General features: G+C 50.8%; 8 protein-coding genes across 8 annotated transcripts; 6 read left to right on the top strand and 2 right to left on the bottom strand.

Annotated features, from left to right (window-relative positions):
- Positions 1–157: 157 nt before the first annotated feature.
- On the top strand, positions 158–2,896 carry N7446_001238 (uncharacterized protein; the record flags this gene model as incomplete). The annotated part of the gene is made up of 10 exons (XM_058509987.1): positions 158–251; positions 303–598; positions 651–925; positions 975–1,177; positions 1,231–1,389; positions 1,440–1,537; positions 1,596–1,928; positions 1,978–2,160; positions 2,210–2,785; positions 2,831–2,896. 10 exons carry the CDS (start codon positions 158–160, stop codon positions 2,894–2,896), a joined length of 2,283 nt encoding a protein of 760 aa, XP_058375523.1.
- A 1,919-nt stretch (positions 2,897–4,815) lies between these two features.
- On the top strand, positions 4,816–6,772 carry sidI (putative long-chain-fatty-acid-CoA ligase; the record flags this gene model as incomplete). The annotated part of the gene is made up of 6 exons (XM_058509988.1): positions 4,816–4,972; positions 5,032–5,223; positions 5,287–5,584; positions 5,634–6,013; positions 6,064–6,393; positions 6,447–6,772. The coding sequence occupies 6 exons, from the start codon at positions 4,816–4,818 to the stop codon at positions 6,770–6,772; spliced, it is 1,683 nt and encodes a 560-aa protein (XP_058375524.1).
- Positions 6,773–7,637: 865 nt separating this feature from the next.
- Positions 7,638–9,101, top strand: N7446_001240 (putative pyridine nucleotide-disulfide oxidoreductase AMID-like; the record flags this gene model as incomplete). Its single annotated transcript, XM_058509989.1, has 5 exons — positions 7,638–7,845; positions 7,896–8,237; positions 8,297–8,654; positions 8,703–9,010; positions 9,064–9,101. The coding sequence occupies 5 exons, from the start codon at positions 7,638–7,640 to the stop codon at positions 9,099–9,101; spliced, it is 1,254 nt and encodes a 417-aa protein (XP_058375525.1).
- A 183-nt stretch (positions 9,102–9,284) lies between these two features.
- Positions 9,285–9,506, top strand: N7446_001241 (uncharacterized protein; the record flags this gene model as incomplete). Its single annotated transcript, XM_058509990.1, has 1 exon — positions 9,285–9,506. One exon carries the CDS (start codon positions 9,285–9,287, stop codon positions 9,504–9,506), a length of 222 nt encoding a protein of 73 aa, XP_058375526.1.
- A 481-nt stretch (positions 9,507–9,987) lies between these two features.
- Positions 9,988–10,705, top strand: N7446_001242 (glutathione S-transferase family protein; the record flags this gene model as incomplete). The annotated part of the gene is made up of 2 exons (XM_058509991.1): positions 9,988–10,041; positions 10,094–10,705. 2 exons carry the CDS (start codon positions 9,988–9,990, stop codon positions 10,703–10,705), a joined length of 666 nt encoding a protein of 221 aa, XP_058375527.1.
- A 197-nt stretch (positions 10,706–10,902) lies between these two features.
- Positions 10,903–13,527, bottom strand: N7446_001243 (GMC family oxidoreductase; the record flags this gene model as incomplete). The annotated part of the gene is made up of 3 exons (XM_058509992.1): positions 10,903–11,669; positions 11,725–13,184; positions 13,496–13,527. The coding sequence occupies 3 exons, from the start codon at positions 13,525–13,527 to the stop codon at positions 10,903–10,905; spliced, it is 2,259 nt and encodes a 752-aa protein (XP_058375528.1).
- A 185-nt stretch (positions 13,528–13,712) lies between these two features.
- Positions 13,713–15,117, top strand: N7446_001244 (uncharacterized protein; the record flags this gene model as incomplete). Its single annotated transcript, XM_058509993.1, has 4 exons — positions 13,713–13,803; positions 13,861–13,986; positions 14,035–14,103; positions 14,153–15,117. The coding sequence occupies 4 exons, from the start codon at positions 13,713–13,715 to the stop codon at positions 15,115–15,117; spliced, it is 1,251 nt and encodes a 416-aa protein (XP_058375529.1).
- A 110-nt stretch (positions 15,118–15,227) lies between these two features.
- N7446_001245 (rRNA (cytosine-C5-)-methyltransferase RCM1) lies at positions 15,228–17,015 on the bottom strand (the record flags this gene model as incomplete). The annotated part of the gene is made up of 2 exons (XM_058509994.1): positions 15,228–16,754; positions 16,818–17,015. 2 exons carry the CDS (start codon positions 17,013–17,015, stop codon positions 15,228–15,230), a joined length of 1,725 nt encoding a protein of 574 aa, XP_058375530.1.
- Positions 17,016–17,334: the final 319 nt, after the last annotated feature.

A 17,334-nucleotide genomic window follows, 5' to 3' on the forward strand; every position in this document is an offset into this window, starting at 1 on the left:
GAAGCTTAGTCCCCACTTAGCCTTGTAGGGCTGAGAGGTATGACCGAAGAGACATTACACGTCGAGCTGGCTTTTGAATTTTTCCCGTTGCGAGGATCTTATCTGATAAATATTTTATCTGATCCGTTTCCATTTTCAAATCTCCAATTCTCTAATCATGGATGTCAAGATTAAGGAGCCCAATGAGGCCAACGAGTCTAAGGATTTTCAGAACGTTCGTGAAAAGGAGGTTCAGGATTCCACTGATTCCGGTAGGCACTCTTGTTACTTCTACTTCTTTCGCCATCCTCACATTGTTACAGATGTCGACTCCCAGATTGATACGTTGCGAGCTGCCGGTATAGGCATTGCTGAAGATGATCCAACTGAGCCTGTGCTTACTTTGCGTATGTGGGTGTTGGGAATTGCCTTTTGTATCGTGGCCAGCGGGCTGAACACGCTTTATACTCTTCGCACGCCTTCTTTGACTATCTCGGGCTCGGTTGTCCTATTGCTGACCTATCCTCTTGGAAAGCTTTGGGAGAAAGTCATTCCTAATTGGACTGTTCCGCTGGGGGCATGGTCTTTCGGACTCAACCCTGGGCTTTTTAACACAAAAGTAAACCTGCTAAACAGTCGTGATTGAGGTTGACCTAACCACCGGACCATAGGAGCACACCTTGATTTACATCATGTCCAACCTCAGTATCTACGTTCGTCTCGGTGCCGATGTCCTAACGGAGCAGCAAATGTTCTACGGCTATAAGGCAGGATGGGGCTTCCAGATTCTGATTACCTTTGCCACATTCCTCGTCGGTTTCTGTCTTGCGGGGATATTCCGAGCAATTATCGTCGTGCCACAGGAGCTGATTTGGCCCGGAGTGCTAAGTGTTACTGCTTTGACCACGACCCTGCACCATGTCAAGCAAGATCAAGTACAGTCACGGTATGTATTAAAAAGTACAATTCTTTTGCAGTCGAACTGATGGTCATAGCTACGACACATGGAGTATTTCTCGCTACGCATTCTTCACCATGGCATGCTGCATCTCGTTCTGTTGGTATTGGTTCCCAGACTTCATCTTCCCGGCACTGAGCTACTTCAGCTTCCCATGCTGGATCAAACCAGAAAGCAAAGTCATCAACCAGATTTTTGGAATGAGCTCCGGAATGGGCTTGCTACCTATTACGTTTGATTGTGAGTATCCTGGTTCTCCCGGTCGTCCCGAGAGCGCGCTAACCACAGACCAGGGAGTCAAATATCCTATGTTGGCTCTCCATTGCTCATTCCTTCGTGGGCAATTCTCAACGTATTTGTTTCTCTGGCGTTTTGGATTTGGATTGTGGCCGTTGCTTGTTACTATACCAATGTCTGGAATACGGGATATCTCCCCTTCCAGAGTTCCAAAGGTACATATACCCATGCGACCCTGGTAGGCTGAGAGCTGACATGCGAATAGTGTTCGACAACACGGGTGGTGTTTACAAAGTCAAAAAGATTGTCAATGCAGCATCAGGCTATAAGCTCGATGTCAAGAAGTATCTTGCATACTCCCCGGTATCACGATTTCTGTTCTGGTATTCCATCTCACACGCTGATACGAGGAACCATCTAGGTCTACATGCCCATTACTTACGCACTGAACATGTACGGGCTGTCCTTTGCGACCCTGAGTGCTCTACTTGTTTGGGTCATTATTGAAAAACGTCATGTCATGGCTGATGCCGCCAGACGGGTTCCTCATCTGATTATTGAATCTCTGCCCGGTCGCTCCAGAGAGTACAGTGAAGATGAGAGGGGAGATCCCGATGTTCCTCTGTGGTGGTACCTGATTGGCTGCATTCTGGCCTTGTTCATGGCAATTTTCGCAGTTGAGTGGTGGGACGTTGAACTGAGGTGGTATGGTGTCTTGCTAGCGTGTCTTGTTGCGCTGGTGTTCTATCCTCCGGTATGCTTGGAGATATTTCGTGCGATTGCACTTTTCTAACTGGTCTTAGTTGGCCCTGGTCTATGCCACTTCAAATTTGAAGATCAATATAGACATCTTCTGCCGCATTGTGGCCGGGTTCGTCTTCGAGGGCAAGGTTCTTGCTAACATTTGGTTCTTTGATATTGGCTACATCACGACCATCAAGGGACTTTACTTTGCGCAGGACATGAAATTGGCGTACTATTGCCATGTAAGTATCCGTTTCGCTATACTGGTTTCACTATACTGATATCTTGAAGATCCCACAGCGCAAGCTGTTCTTGGTGCAATGTGCTGGCATGGTCGTGGGCACGCTCTCCTCCCTCGGTGTTCTGAACTGGGCACTGAACCACATTAAGGGTATTTGCACCATTGCTGCTGTCAACGGATTCAGCTGTCCATACTCCAGCACTCACTTCAATACTTCCTTGATCTGGGGTGCTGTCGGTCCTCGCCGTTGTTTCTCGAACCAGATTGGCTACTCTGCTTTGCTGTTTTTCTTCATTATCGGTGCTATTCTGCCGATTCCGGTCTATTATTTGAGTCGTCGTTATCCAAATTCGTTGTGGAAAAGGGTCCATGTCCCATTGTTCCTAGGTGGTTTGAACTACCTGCCACCTGCAACCGGAATGAACTACGGTAGTTGGGCCGTTGTCGGTCTCACATTTGGCTGGCTCATCCGCAGTAGGCTACATGGCTGGTGGAGCAAATACAACTTTGTACTGAGCTCTGCCATGGACTCGTCCGTGGGAATTGCTGGCGTGGTGATTTTCTTGACTATCTTCTTTACTGGCGCCAGTAGGAATTTCAACTGGTGGGGAACAGAGGTTTACAAGGTAGGTTGCCATTCCCACTTTATCAACAAAGCTAACTCGTATCAGAACACTTGCGATTGGAAAGGCTGTGCTCGTCTTGACATTCCAAAAAGCGGGAAATTCATACAGTAAGGTGGATTTGACTCTTCGCTGCTCTCCAACCAAAGGACGTTCATGCCTTCAGAAGTGAGTACTCAGGGTTTGGCGATGTACAGAAGGGAGCAATTTTTTAAAATCTAGATTTCAATTTAATCGCATGGGAAAGCATTATTGTTTGATCGACGAGCAATGATGGATCCGTCCGCTCTTAACAATTGGATAAAGAGCCCAACGATTTCAGAATTCAGTGATCCTATGAGCTTGAATTGATAAATACACAGTTTCACATCTTCCGTCAGAGTTTTCAGATCACTAGGAGGAAACTTAACATGCAGCAGCGGCATCAACGCCTATTCCTCGACGGACGCAACGCAGCCGGGAACCTAAATAGTAGGGATTTTATTGACTGTTTGGATCATAGTAGTTGGTCATGGAAGCCTTATACGGAATTTACCCGAGATAGTTCAACTGAATCAATGTAATAGAAAGAAAAGTCTCGGTTCTGGGCATGGAGCTGGCCTTGCGGTCCCAAAGCTATGGCATGGGCCAATGCAGTCTAAAATAGCGATGCAGGGACAAGCCAGGGTTCAGTATCTGTGTCAATGTAGGCTAGTAACTTAGTTGACAACCAATTTAACCGCTTAGGCCTATTGAAACCAATAATCAAGCGGGTCTATAGTTATAGGCATCACATCATCAAGCCGTCATGGGCTGAAATGGGAAGGTCAATGTACTGTATAGAATAAATACCATCGTTTTGATACCCAATACCATTGTTATGGAGGCTGACGCCAAATCTTTCAAGTGGTAATTTTGGGTGGGGCAATACGAAGACGCCGATGTCGGGTGTGATTGATTAGATCAGCCCGATTGATTAGATCTGCTGCAGTTGTTGGTACTACAAGGGCTACAGTAGCACATCCCAGTTTTTTCCCTCGCAGAATGGGACGGATCTTGGCAAAACCGGGTGTACGCATTGTATGTAATCTATGATAGGGACGATCCTGTCGAGATGATCCGGGACACAAGCCGCGGCCCACTGGCTCTCCTTTGTCCCTCTCACATCCACTAGCGAGAACGAAGAATCAGCTCGGAATATCGGGATCTGCCAAGACCCAGTGGCTCCAATTGTTCGGGCCAACTCCCAACTCGGAAAAGCGAGCCGATACCAGAACGCAACATCCATGTCTCCCTTGTGACTCCACCCCATGATACTGATTGATAACGCACAGCATTAAAACTCTGCAGAAGTTATCTGATCCTGAGTGGAGTATGATGCCACGAGGTCACATTCTTCAACGTTTTTTGGTGGATCAAGAAGATGGTGAGATGCGGCGTGACATCCCCTACGGACTATACTACCGTGACCGGAAAATATACTAGACGATCTGTGGAAAGGGCCGAGGCTGCTGGAAGGTCTGAATGCTACTCTCGTTGCTTTCTAACAGAATGAATGATCGGACGAAGCAACTTCCGTTGTCAGTCCACCCTGTAGCCGAGCTTGGCGCGAAAGAATCGAATCCTTCACAGGAATTTCCCTGTGAGAATAATGTCTCGGACCAGGCGGCTTTTTGGGGTGATCGGCATTGTCATATATAGATACCCGAAAGTTCATAGGGCTATTCAATAGAATTCAACCCCAACCCCAGGCTCCGACATAAACGCAGAACACACATATATACGAGGTCAGAACAGAATAGGAAAATAGGACCACTGAAGAAATATAGAAGAAACATCGTATATGTAGACACTGAAGATAGACATGAAAAATACAGCCAAGGTTCGCTTGCTCGGGCGGACCCGCAAGGTTACGTAGCAACCAAGCATAAAAGCCCAGCGAAATTACATCCGAGGTGGAGTCGCTTCATATCTGATTGAGGAGTGTGCGAAATTTGTCGGGTACATCTATAAGCCCTCTCTCCGGGCTCCATTCTTCTTCAACTTTCTCAATCATGGCTGCTCCAAGAAGTGTTCAGCGCTTGCAGCAGACGCTGTCGCATGTACAGCCTCCAAATACTCAGTTGTCTCTTGTCGCTGGTCCGACGGAGCCAGCATTGCTGGATATTACATTGGGTGAGCTGCTGACGCTTCAGGCACTGCAGTATGGAGGTATTGAGTGTCTGGTGTTCCCTGGACCAATGCGCGCTGGACATACGGCGAATTGAAAGATGAGACCGAACGTCTGGCGCGAGGCATGCTAGCCTCGGGTATCCAAAAAGGTGATCGGGTGGGCATCATGGCAGGCAATTGCGAGCAGTACATCTCAGTATTCTTTGCGGCCGCTCGGGTGGGAGCTATTTTGGTGGTGTTGAACAACACTTACACCCCTTCCGAGTTATATTACGCACTTAATCATAGTGGTATGTGTCCACTTGGCGCATTAGCGGCCCCGTACTAATCTCTTTTCGTTCTTTCCTCCGCAGAATGCCGGTTACTGTTCATGACACCGCGAATTGGCCGGCATAACCTCGAGGAAGTCCTTGCCGAACTCGGTTCCAACCCTAAGCAAGCTGGCAAGTCGGAATCTTTGGAGGAAATTGTTATTTTGCGCGAAACCTACAAGAACTTTACCACCTACCACGATGTTATCGCCCGCGGCTTGTCGCAAGCCCCACACGTCTTGCAGGACCGCGAGGCGGAATTGCGTCCAGACGATGTCTGTAATCTGCAGTTCACTAGCGGCTCAACGGGCAACCCCAAAGCTGCCATGTTGACACACCAGTATGTGGCCTTTGCGATCAATTGTGTACGAAAGCTGATCTCTCCATAGCAACTTGGTTAACAACTCGCGATTCATCGGGGATCGGATGAACCTCACCTCATTTGATGTTCTGTGTTGTCCACCACCCTTGTTCCACTGCTTTGGGCTGGTCCTAGGCATGCTGGCGGTGGTAACCCATGGCGCTAAGATCGTCTTCCCCAGTGAGACGTTCGATCCCAAGGCTGTTCTGCACGCTATCTCCGACGAGAGGTGCACTGCGCTCCACGGCGTACCAACTATGTTTGAGGCAATTCTCAGCATCCCCAAGCCCTCCAACTTTGATACCGCAAACCTTCGCACTGGTATCATCGCGGGAGCCCCCGTTCCTAAGCCGCTTATGAAGCGACTCTTTGAGGAATTGAACATGACCGAGTATACCAGTAGCTACGGTACGATCTCTTTTGGTGCACTATGGATCTTCAACTAACCTGCTATCTAGGTCTCACCGAAGCTTCCCCGACATGCTTCAATGCATTCACCACAGATAGTATCCACACACGACTGACCACCGTTGGAAAGGTGTTACCACATGCGCGTGCCAAAATCATTGATGCGCAGGGCAACATCGTTCCTGTTGGCCAGCGAGGCGAGCTCTGCATGGCTGGTTACCAGCTCACCAAAGGATACTGGAAGAACCCCGAGAAGACTGCCGAAACATTCATTACCGATTCCGAGGGCGTCAAATGGCTCAAGACTGGCGACGAAGCCTCTTTCAACGAGCAGGGCTACTGCACCATCACCGGTCGCTTCAAGGACATCATCATCCGCGGTAATTTCAACCCTACACCATGGATCGACACAGATACTAATAACATCTGATAGGCGGCGAGAACATCTATCCCCTCGAGATAGAAGAGCGATTGACCGCGCACCCTCAAATTGAACTAGCATCCGTCATTGGAATCCCCGATCAGAAATACGGCGAGGTGGTCGGAGCATTCATCGCGATCGCAGGCACCAGCCGACCCACCGACGATGAGCTGCGCGCATGGACGCGCGAAACACTCGGTCGGCACAAAGCTCCCCAACACGTATTTGTCTTTGGCGAGGAAGGAATTTCGAGCACGGTGCCTGTAACTGGAAGCGGCAAAGTCCGGAAGGTGGAGCTACGGCAATTGGCGACGGAGGTGCTGGCTCAGCGCCAATAAATGAAAAACACAAGTGTACAGTGTTAAAAGATAGAGTCTAGATTTCCCAATACCCCGTGCAAACTCTTGAAAAACCGGATTCGCAAATTATCAGATGGCGCATTGCGTGTATTGTAAGTCGGTTCTGACCGCTCTGCAATTTACCGAAATCAGATTAGATGCGAAATCTTGTCTGATCGCCTATCATTGTCTGTTTGGGCTAGTGTAATACGGATCCATTGCATCGGATCTTGGTATTATATTACATACATGATACATACCTGGACATCTGCTGCAACATTAGCTACATCTACTTGTGAATGTCTGGATTTCGGATCACCGGTCTTGGGGCTTTCCAAGTTGGTCGGACTTCACATAGTGTAGCCTGAAGTACTCCGTATTGAAATATGAAACCATGTGGATGACCTGGGCTAGCCCAAATACAGTAGGTGGTTTCAGTCTCAAAGCTTGCACTGAACCCTTGGTGAACTAGCGTGCAAAGTTCCTGCAACACGTAAGATGCGCCACAGAACCCAGAGCAGCCACTGTTTTGAGTACCAAATCAGGAAAGTCAGTACCTTGTTACCGGAAACCAATACAGATCACCTTCCCGGCTGGAATCGGATCAGATAGCCAAGAAGCCAAGAGAACAAACAGTGAAACATTCTACCCGTGGACCCAGTGGACTGTATATCCGATGTCGCTGCCAATCTGATAAGATCCGGACCCGCATGTGAGTTGGGATCATGACGCGAGAGTAGTTTTCTCCTGTCTCTAGCTTCTGGCTCCTTGCTCCTTGGCTCCTTTTGAGATCTTTTTTTCTTCTCTTTCCCCTTTCTTCTCACCTCTGCTCCTTCTTTGCCTTGTTCGATCCTATCTATTCACCATGCCTTCTAATGACTTTGTCCGAACTGTATCTCGGAGTTTTCGTGTGCTCGTGATCGGTGGCTCTTATGGCGGTCTGGCAGCCGCATTAGCTCTGATCGACCTTTCACAGGGTCGCATTGCCCGCTTCAACAGCAACCCAGATACTAAAGCCCCGGCGCATCGCATTCCAATCCAGATCACTGTAGTTGATAAAAGAGACGGCTATTGTAGGTTCTCGAGATGGCCGGTATGCATGGCCCCGGCTGATGTCTTATAGTCCATCTCATCGGATCTCCAAAGGCCCTGGCCTGTGACAGGTTCGCATCGCAGGCATGGACTCGATTCAGCGATATCCCCGGCTTGAAATCTCCCGATCTCAGCTTCATCCAGGGAAGCGTCAGTTCAGTAGACTTCGCTGGAAAGGTCGCCCATATCATCGATGCGGAAAGCAAATTCAACCGGACAGAGTCTTATGACTACCTGATTGCAAGCTCAGGGTTGCGACGATCGTTCCCCACGGTACCTCAATCCTTGCGACGAGATGAGTTCCTCAACGAAGCGAAGGAGCACATGGCAAATGTAAAAAGTGCCCGTGATGGCGTCACTATTGTTGGTGGAGGTACGTATGATCTCAATTATACATACGTTCTCCTGTTGACCTTTTTCTGGTATGAACAGGTGCTGTCGGTGTCGAGATGGCAGCCGAATTGAAGGTCCTTCATCCTCAACAAAAAATTACTTTAATCCATTCCCGAAACCGCCTGCTTTCATCAGAGCCATTGCCAGATGATTTTGCCGAGCGTGCGCTTTCACTATTACAGGAAGCCGGTGTCGAGGTAATCCTAGGCCAACGCGTCATTGACACAACAGCCGTGGACACAGAGCCCGAGAACCGAGTCTGGAGCCTTACGCTTAGTGATGGTCGGCAGCTCAAAACTGGCTACGTTGTGAGCGCGATCTCGCAATCCATCCCGACATCAACATATTTGCCAAAAGAAGTATTGAATGAGGAAGGATACATCAAAGTGCACCGCTCGTAAGCCAGCCCCTGCAGGTGTTCAAAGAATGAGACTAATCATCGCAGACTTCAATTCTCAGAAGCAATTCCCAACGCCGAGAACCACTGGGCAGTGGGAGACATCGCAGCGTGGGAAGGTATCAAGCGCTGTGGTGGCGCAATGCACATGGGCCATTATGCCGCCATGAACATTCATCGGCACATGACCGCAGAATGCACTGGCGAGAAGCCAGAATTCTTGACCTTGCAGCCTTTCCCGTCTGTGATGGGATTGGCTGTTGGCCACAAGGCCGTCAGCTATACCCCGAGTGAGGGCACCCGGCATGGTGAAGATCTTCTGGCAAGCTTGTTCGGGAAGGACATGGGAAATACCAGTATGTTTCTGATATCCCGTTGAAAGTGTGAGAGAAAGCTGACCCAATTGCAGTTTGCTGGAACTATATGCGCCTCGGTGAGGCATGCTAGGCATAAGCCTGGATGTATTATATTCGTTGGCATTGTGCGTGGCATTGAGCACTTCATTAGATATCGAATTCGGCGTTTTTGGTGGAGTAAATTAAAGTGATGAAATTATTGCAGATCCTCTGTGGGGGGCTTGTCGGCTTGAGATTCCGTCCAACATGACAAACATAACAAAAGACTGCGTCCATGTCGGTCTTGCGCACCCGGTTGAAATTTTCGACAAGCGAGGCAGAGCACGAAATGAGCTCCCTGGACCGTCACCTGGGCTCCGGGTCCATATCGCGCACTCCCTCCCCCTTCCCGTGGCTTCAACCCACACTCGATACAGAATCGCTTGTCGCTATCACGGCTCGCTCGGCTGCGTCGTCGATGCAACATGCGATCGGCAAAATTGCATTGTGGTCGTAGGCGCAGGCAATAGCGGCAGGTGTAAAGGTCCCGGTGGCGGGCCCAGTCGCTTGATTCCGCTTGTAGAAGCTCCTGGTGAGACGGTTGAATCAAAGTATAGAAGTAGGCACATGTGAGTCTAAGTACCAGCACATCAGGGATAGGCAATTGATCAATGATGAGCCCATGTAGCTCTGGTGGGAGGTTGAAGATATTTGGCATTGGACATTTGGAGGTTGACGGGGGGAAGTCAGCAGCCGACGACCAACCTTGGAACTTCCCTTTCTCTCTACTCTACTATACTTCTACTCTACCGTACTCTCTACACTATGAGTTCCATTCTCTACTTCCTTCACCGCTGTCCTTCAATTGGCATTTGTTTCAATTGCTTACAATGCACGGCTGCTGCGCTTAGAAATCGGATTCCACTGGGTTCCACCCCGCTCTGTTAAATAGTAACTTCCGCGGTGCTTTCAGCCACTTCACCTCATACACACACAAAATGGCACCATTCGGCACTATTTACTCCTATCAGCCCAGCCCCCGGGTCATGAAGGTCGGCTTGCCAGCTCCCTATGCCAGATTGTCAGAGCTAACCCCAACTCTAGGCCCAGGCAGCTGCCAACCTTAACGGGTTGGAGTTGGCAGTCCCCGCATTCACCATGGGTCAGACCAACCGCACTCCCGACTTCCTGGCCAAGTTCCCTCTGGGCAAGGTTCCCGCCTTCGAGGGCGCTGACGGCACCAACCTGTTCGAGTCGGATGCCATCACCCAGTACGTCGCCGAGAGCGGACCCGCCGCCGCCCAGCTGACTGGTGCTACCCCTGCCGAGCGCGCCACAATCCGCCAGTGGATCTGCTATGCCCAGGGTGAAATCACGGACCCTGTGACGCAGCTGGCGTTGTGGCGTCTGAACATCCGAACCTACGACGAGAAGGTTGAGCAGACCAACCTCGAGCGTCTGGAACGCTCGCTGGCTTGTCTCGAGACCTATCTCAAGGGTCGCACCTGGTTCGCTAGTGAAGATAAGCTCAGTCTGGCTGATATCACCGTTGCCGCTGCTCTTGTCTGGGGTTTCTCTTTGATCATCGATGCTGAGATGCGCCAGAAGTACCCCATCACCGTCGGCTGGTACGAGCGCACCATCGAATCCGAGGGTGTCAAGCAGGCCTTTGGCGAGAAGAACTTCATTGAGAAACGTCAGCCTTACCAGGGTTAAACAAGTACTTGAAAAGATACCAATGATTACATAGACATCAAAGAATCAAATGTTTTCGGCTTTACCGAATCATGGGTGTCAACAATAGAGTAGGGATAATCATGCTATGGATATCATAAGTACAAAGACTGGCTTTCAAGCGCTTAGTTAAGTCAAAATAGGGTGCCCAGGTGAGTTGGACTTAAAGGACAAGATGTTCACAGACGAGCCATTACGGCACCTTGAACGAATCCCATCTTCTCTGCGAGGTTTCGACTGGCCCAATCCGCAATGGCCATGTTGGTGACCATGGGGTTCACACCGCTAGCGCTGGGGAACACAGAGGCATCGACAACATATAAGCCGTCCGTCCCCCATACTTGACAGTTCGGGTCAACAACACTCGACCTAGGTGACTTGCCCATACGACAGGTACCCATCTGGTGTGCACTGGCGAACAAGCCACGCTCGGGATTCAAGGGCGACTTCCGACGAAGCTCTGCGATCCAATCCTGCAAGGCCGCATCATTGGTGCCTTCGGGGGCATTTGGATCCGAGGTCTCAGGCCGGATAAAGGGATCAAGGTCGCGATAAGTGGTGTGGAATTCTTTGGCGCCCGAGATGTAGGCAATCTTGGCGCTAGCGACTAGGGCCTCCACAATGTGCTTGCGGTCAAATGCAGATACGGTGTAATCCACACGGACTCGTCCATCAATAGGATCTGGATACACGCGCCCGGTGTCACGCTCTTTGGTCAGTGTGATGAAGCTCGTGCTGCGACGCATGTTGGCCGCCCACAACTTATACTCCAATCCTCCTCGCCAGGGGAATACGGGAATGAAAACAGAGGGCATCATTGACACCGACTCAATCTTCACACCATGTCCATGCCCATCAAGGTCCTCGAACTCATTAACCACCGTTGTCAGCGCAGAGCCTTCCCAAGGGCGGGTCTCCTCGTCAAAGATAGCACCACCTCCGACAACTTGGAAATGTTAGTGTTTGCAATGTGCGCCCGAGTGAAAGTGATAATGACTTACCTGGGTGAAGATGGAGGTTACGTCCAATCTGAGAATTCTTCAGACCACTGCGCAGCAACAAAAGAGGACTTTGCAAGGTACCAGCCGAAACAACGACCTTCTTAGCCTTGATGATGACCTGGCGCTCAATGACACCGGGGCCGCTGAGTCCCAAGTATGAATCGCGCGACTTCCAAACTCCCTTCACGCCAGAAGCAACCTGCTTGCCCTTGACCTTGGTGAATAGCACCTTGTCGGCCTGGAACCCTTCCATAAATGTAGCACCGGCCTGAGCTGCGTCAGCGAGGAAAGTTTCCGTGGGACCTTTCTTGCCCGTTGATGGGCATCCCAATGTGCAGTACCCGCAGTAGTGCTCGCCGTGTCCAGTGTTCTGAGGTACCGTTTTGGCTGCATAGCCCAGTTTCCGGGCACCCTCTAAAATCACACTGTTCTGGTGGTTATGTTGCACCTTCTCAGTATTGACGCCCATGCGGTCACAGACGCGATCGAGGCTCTTCTGGAAGTCGAGAGAGGTGAAGAATGGCAGACCAGTATCTGCCCATTCCTGTCTAACATACCCCTGAGTCTGTAGAGCGGCGGACCAGTTCACGGTGCCACCGCCTCCCCAGGTCGAGCCCGCGAGGACTGCCATGGAGCTATCGTCACTGAAGACAGCGCCTCCACTTTCGAACATATTGACATAAGCCTCGCTCGGGCCCATGGGGAAGGCGCTGGATGGGTAGGAGTAGGATTTTTCGACGACCAGCACGCGATGACCTGCTTCGGCCAGGTTCTTCGCAGTTACGCTACCGCCGCAGCCACTTCCGACGATAACAACATCGGTCTCAATCGTCTCGGGCTGGTTCCCTGGAGGAAATTGCAGGAATTCATATTGGAAGCCATCAGCGGGCTTACCGTGGACGGGAACTCGTGGGAAACCAAGTACAGGGCCGATCGTCGGACTGCTCATAGCCCAGGCTTTTTTTACAATGGCCGAGAGTCCTCGGTAGACCGTACGCATAGGGGGCAATCGCGAAGTATCCCACCCGCGGAAGACTTTTTCCCGAAATTCCACCGGTTGGTCTTGAATAGGAGTTGTTGAGCCGGTCAAAATCAATGAGCCCGCGCGGGTGTTGAGCGCATTCATGATCAAGCCGAACCCATTCCGTCCCTCGTCGTGCACATAGTTACCCAATATGCGCACCACGATGCTGCGGAAAACCGGGTTTGAAGACACATCTTCCTGTAAATATTGAGTCGCGATCTTTGTCGCATCGGGCCCACCGATCAGGCTGGACAGGTTGGACACTGTAGAATTCCACTTTGCATCTGAGATGACTTTATCGGATGATGATCTGGTTGTTGCAGCATTGTGTATGGAGGGAATGACAGTATCAGCCAAGGCAAATAGCGTCGTCCATTGCAGCTCCGAAAAATAATTGTTAGAGGGTACTGGAGGCAGAGGGACCTCCCGGGGGTAGCTGATTCAAGAGACATGGTTGAATCTCAAGAATCAAAGCTTACAGAACAGTGGGGAAGAGAATAAATAATGAGAGGGTTCTGCCTCCTCCACTCTCCCCAACAAGAGTAAGTTCAGCTTGTCGAAGCTGTAATTGGCAGAAATTCCACGCCAAACCCTTTCACACCTTGAGATTCGGGCCGCTGCCTCGGTTGTGGGGAGACATCTTCAATATTGGAGCTCGGCGGGTCTGGTTTGTCCAGTCAAAGGCCACGAACTGCCTCAAGAATGGTCATCGTGTGTTCCTGGGGAGATCGACGGTTCGAACCTCACAGGCTCGTGCGGCTGCCGAGCTCCAGTGCCATGTGAAATGCCGAGATGAAAGAGCCGAACTGTTTCACAAATGAAGCTCTAATCCAACGAAGCTCAATACATGTAGACTGGATAGAGAGAATAGAGGGAATACATGTAGAGGGAGTATCAAAGTCATGGAGATCTGACGTGATGCAAAGGAAACATCTCCGCCCTCCGGCTTCTCTTCCTCATCATCATGGCCTGCACTCTCCCGACTGAAAAGGTCTTCCCCATTCAAATTGGCTCCGAACTATTTCGTCTCTCGGGTGCCTCCATTGCCTCTGATGGTGAGTACTCGTGTCCTCCTGGTCCAACACTGACTCACTGGTTCAACACGTGAACAGCTCCATCCTATTTCTCGCGCTTCTTCGAGGACCAATTAAACCAAAACCACGATGTTGCCAACATCAGAACTCTCTATATCGACCGCGATCCAACTACATTCCGTGAGATCGCTAGACATCTCCAGGGTATATGAGCCTTCGTGGACAGAGGTGACGGAGACTGATCCGCGACAGGCTACCACATCCGGCCACAGGATGGCGCGCAATTCGTGAAGCTCTTCGCAGATGCGCAATTCTATACATGTTAGCTCCAGCGACAGCTCTTTCGGTTGTCCGAGCTGACCAGCCACAGTACCCCGATTGATGTCGCAGCTCTTCGAGGCCGAGTGCTTTATCCAAATCGGCGACCGCCACTTCCAGATCCCCCGCGATATTTTCTCCAGCCCCGGCGACTCCCCCAATTTCTTCACTCTCGGATTCGCTGCCTTCTTCGCATCCCCGTCCGAGGTCTTCCCTGGTCTGGACCGCCAGGGTCTTTTGCGTCCTCCAGCCATCGTACCCCCAAGTGTACCGAACCGATCTGCAGATGTCTTCGATGAACTACTACATATGCTGCGCGGATATCCGCTGCACATTCGGAACGCAGATCATCGGGCGGCTCTCCTGCGCGATTGTCGTTACTTCCACTTGCGCGGCTTGGAGCAGCGGTTGATCCCGCATCAGATTACGACCAATCCCTTCAGTCAGCGATCAGAGATTGTCATCCGACTCGAGGACGTGCGACCGTCAGGGATTCAGTTCGTCTATAATACTTCTGAAACGGGTGGAAACGTCACGTATGCACGCCCCTTTGTGGACGAGAAGGCGGCCGATCTGGTGGTGGAAATCGGCGACGAGTCTAGCTTGGTCGATGGAGGCAACATGCGCGCCAACTTCTTAGGTCTCGCGAAACAAAGATTCGCTGGGCTATTACAGGCCATAGCCAAAAAGATGAAACTGCCCGATTCTCATCCGCCATTGGGACAAGGCCCCATCAAGATCCATATCGATCGAGAAACTGACTTGACAGTGGATGGCCAACAAGACTCTCAATATTTCGCCTTATTGGGGCACAAGGTTGACATTGGTGACGGCGCGCCTCCAGCCAAACGTCCGCGATCGGATAATACCCTTGATGCCTGGGTTGTTCGAACAGGACAATGGCGACTAGAAGTACAAACCGGGCCTACCGGTGCGCATGAGGCTGTCTTGGTTGCGGTTAAACTGGACGTCTACACCAGAGAGTCAGTCCGGAATCAGTCGCGGACGTTCCTTTAGGTCTATCTGTGCAATCTGTCTAGCACTTTACAATAAAGATAAATGTGTGGTATCAGGCAGACGGCCTAGCAGCTTCTGTTGCTAGCCGATCTGCATTAATATAATTCAATTTAATCTGAGAATCCACCCCATTCGTCGTCTTCGTCGTCATCCTCATTGTCGTCGTCTCCCTGGTCTTGTTCCTGCTCCTGCTCCTGTGGCTTTTTCTTTGGAACAGCTGAAGCAGCTTGCACGGCATGATCGGGATCGCGTATGAACCCAGCAACGAAGAATCCTCCTAGACCCTCGGCATCACCTTGCCATGAGCGGATACAAGCTTCGAGTGCCTCATCAGAGAGATCCACCGTACCTGATGGTCCGGTTTCTCCCTCCTTGGGCTTCTCCTCTCGAACACCTCGCTTGCTCCACCGACGCATACCCTCCGGCTGCTCCTCCCGCCGCAAAAGGCGCCAGCCACGCTCTTGAGCAACCTCCGACGCCAGGATACGAGCCACAACACCTTCGTTCTCGATCAAATGGATGGAACAAGTGCTGTATGTAACATGTGTTGCATTCGGGAAGCTCAAAGCGTGTTCAACAATTCGTGCTTGAATGCTTGATAGCTTAGTGAGCCGCTCTGGATCGATTGTTCCGTCAGGGATATCGTTTTCGTCCGTAGGTGAGGCCTGCGGGGCTCCGGGGGTAGCTTTTGACTGCTCGCCATCTGCTTCCTCGTGGTCGTCTGCCTGGCGCTTACGCTTCTTGCCCTGCGACTTGGGGGCCTTGGATACCGGAGCAGCAGGCAACGTGAGTTGAGGAACATCGTCACGGCCGATAATACCGCTACCAGAGCAACTGGGATCAAGCAGTAATCCGGTTACCTTCTCGAATTGAGGATCTTCCGGGTCGAGAGCCAAGAAATCCTGACCTGGTAGCACCGTGACCATCGAGTCAGCCCCGGCCAGACCCACCATTTTTTGCAGGGTTTTGGAACGCATAGCCGATGCGTCCATAGAAAAGATCCTTTGTTTATCCTTCTTCTTGTTCTTTTGTTTCGCTAGCAATGAAGCCATGTGGGTAGTCTTATTGCCTGGTGCAGCACAGCCGTCAACCAAATCGCCCTGCCATGGGTCTTTCGGCCCACGGTCACCCAACAAAAGGTATGCTGGGAAACACGACGCTTTGTCTTGCAGGATGATCTCTCCGTTTTTGTAGGCGGAAGAGGCAGTGAAATCCGCGCCGAAGGGAACAGCCACCAAATCCGGGATATTAGGATCGATATACAACCGAGGCTCCGGCTTGCGGCTTTCCAGCTCGTCTTCCGGAGCCAATGCTGCCAGGCTGTCTACCCGCCGATAAGATTTGAATGTAGTGCTAAGCTGCTCGTCCAAGGTAGTCCGGATGTTGTTGATACGCACCCAGCGCGGGTAAACAAAATGGCTGGTGCCATCGGCTTCCCGTTTCTCACGGATAACCGCAGCCTTCAATTGCTCAACCGAAGCGCATCCACGACGAACACGAGCCTTCGTAAACTCAGCCCTGAGTCGAACCTTGTGACGCTCAACAGCCTGGCGGATCGGGTGAGCCGCGGGGGCAGCAATGCCCTTTTTCGAGAGCAGGTGATCATGGACGAGGAGAAGAGCAAGAAGAGGAGAGAGCTAGAGAAAAATCACTTGGTCAGTCAGCAGGTATCTCAGCGGTCTCCTTGCGATCAATCTCACCTTCCGCTCAAGGGCAAGGATGCCTGCTTTGTCTATAACCTCTGCCAGAACGCTGTCCCATTTCGCAGCCTCGGTGGTCAACGCATAGATCTGCGCCGGGGTTGCACGCAGATTGCGAGCGCTGTAGATTCTCGACTTGAATGAGCCGCCCGAAGAGGGCGCGGTCAGGATAGCGACCGCATCAAAGTAGAGGGACATTGGAGTGGAATGTTGATTGGAGAAAGTCGAGGATTTTCGTCAAATTGACGTTGTTTGCTTTGTTTGCATTGATCTATACAGTTGAACTACTTTACTCCAGTACAAAGACTTTGTATAGAATCATCATTGGCTTAATGTTGACTATAATAAGCTTCTGGTATGAAAGGGTTATAATGCCGACTAGGTTAAGTATCTTTTAAATCTCAACTCACTAATCTTTAGGCCATCTCTCCATCAATATATCTGGGTCAGCCCCTCCGCTCAGATCTCAAATCTACGCACATTTCTTCTCCAACTTGACCCCTGAGCATCTCCATAA

The sequence above is a fragment of the Penicillium canescens genome (assembly GCF_028828765.1).
Source record: "Penicillium canescens strain IBT 15451 chromosome Unknown utg000002l_segment0_segment0, whole genome shotgun sequence".
NCBI lineage: Eukaryota > Fungi > Ascomycota > Eurotiomycetes > Eurotiales > Aspergillaceae > Penicillium > Penicillium canescens.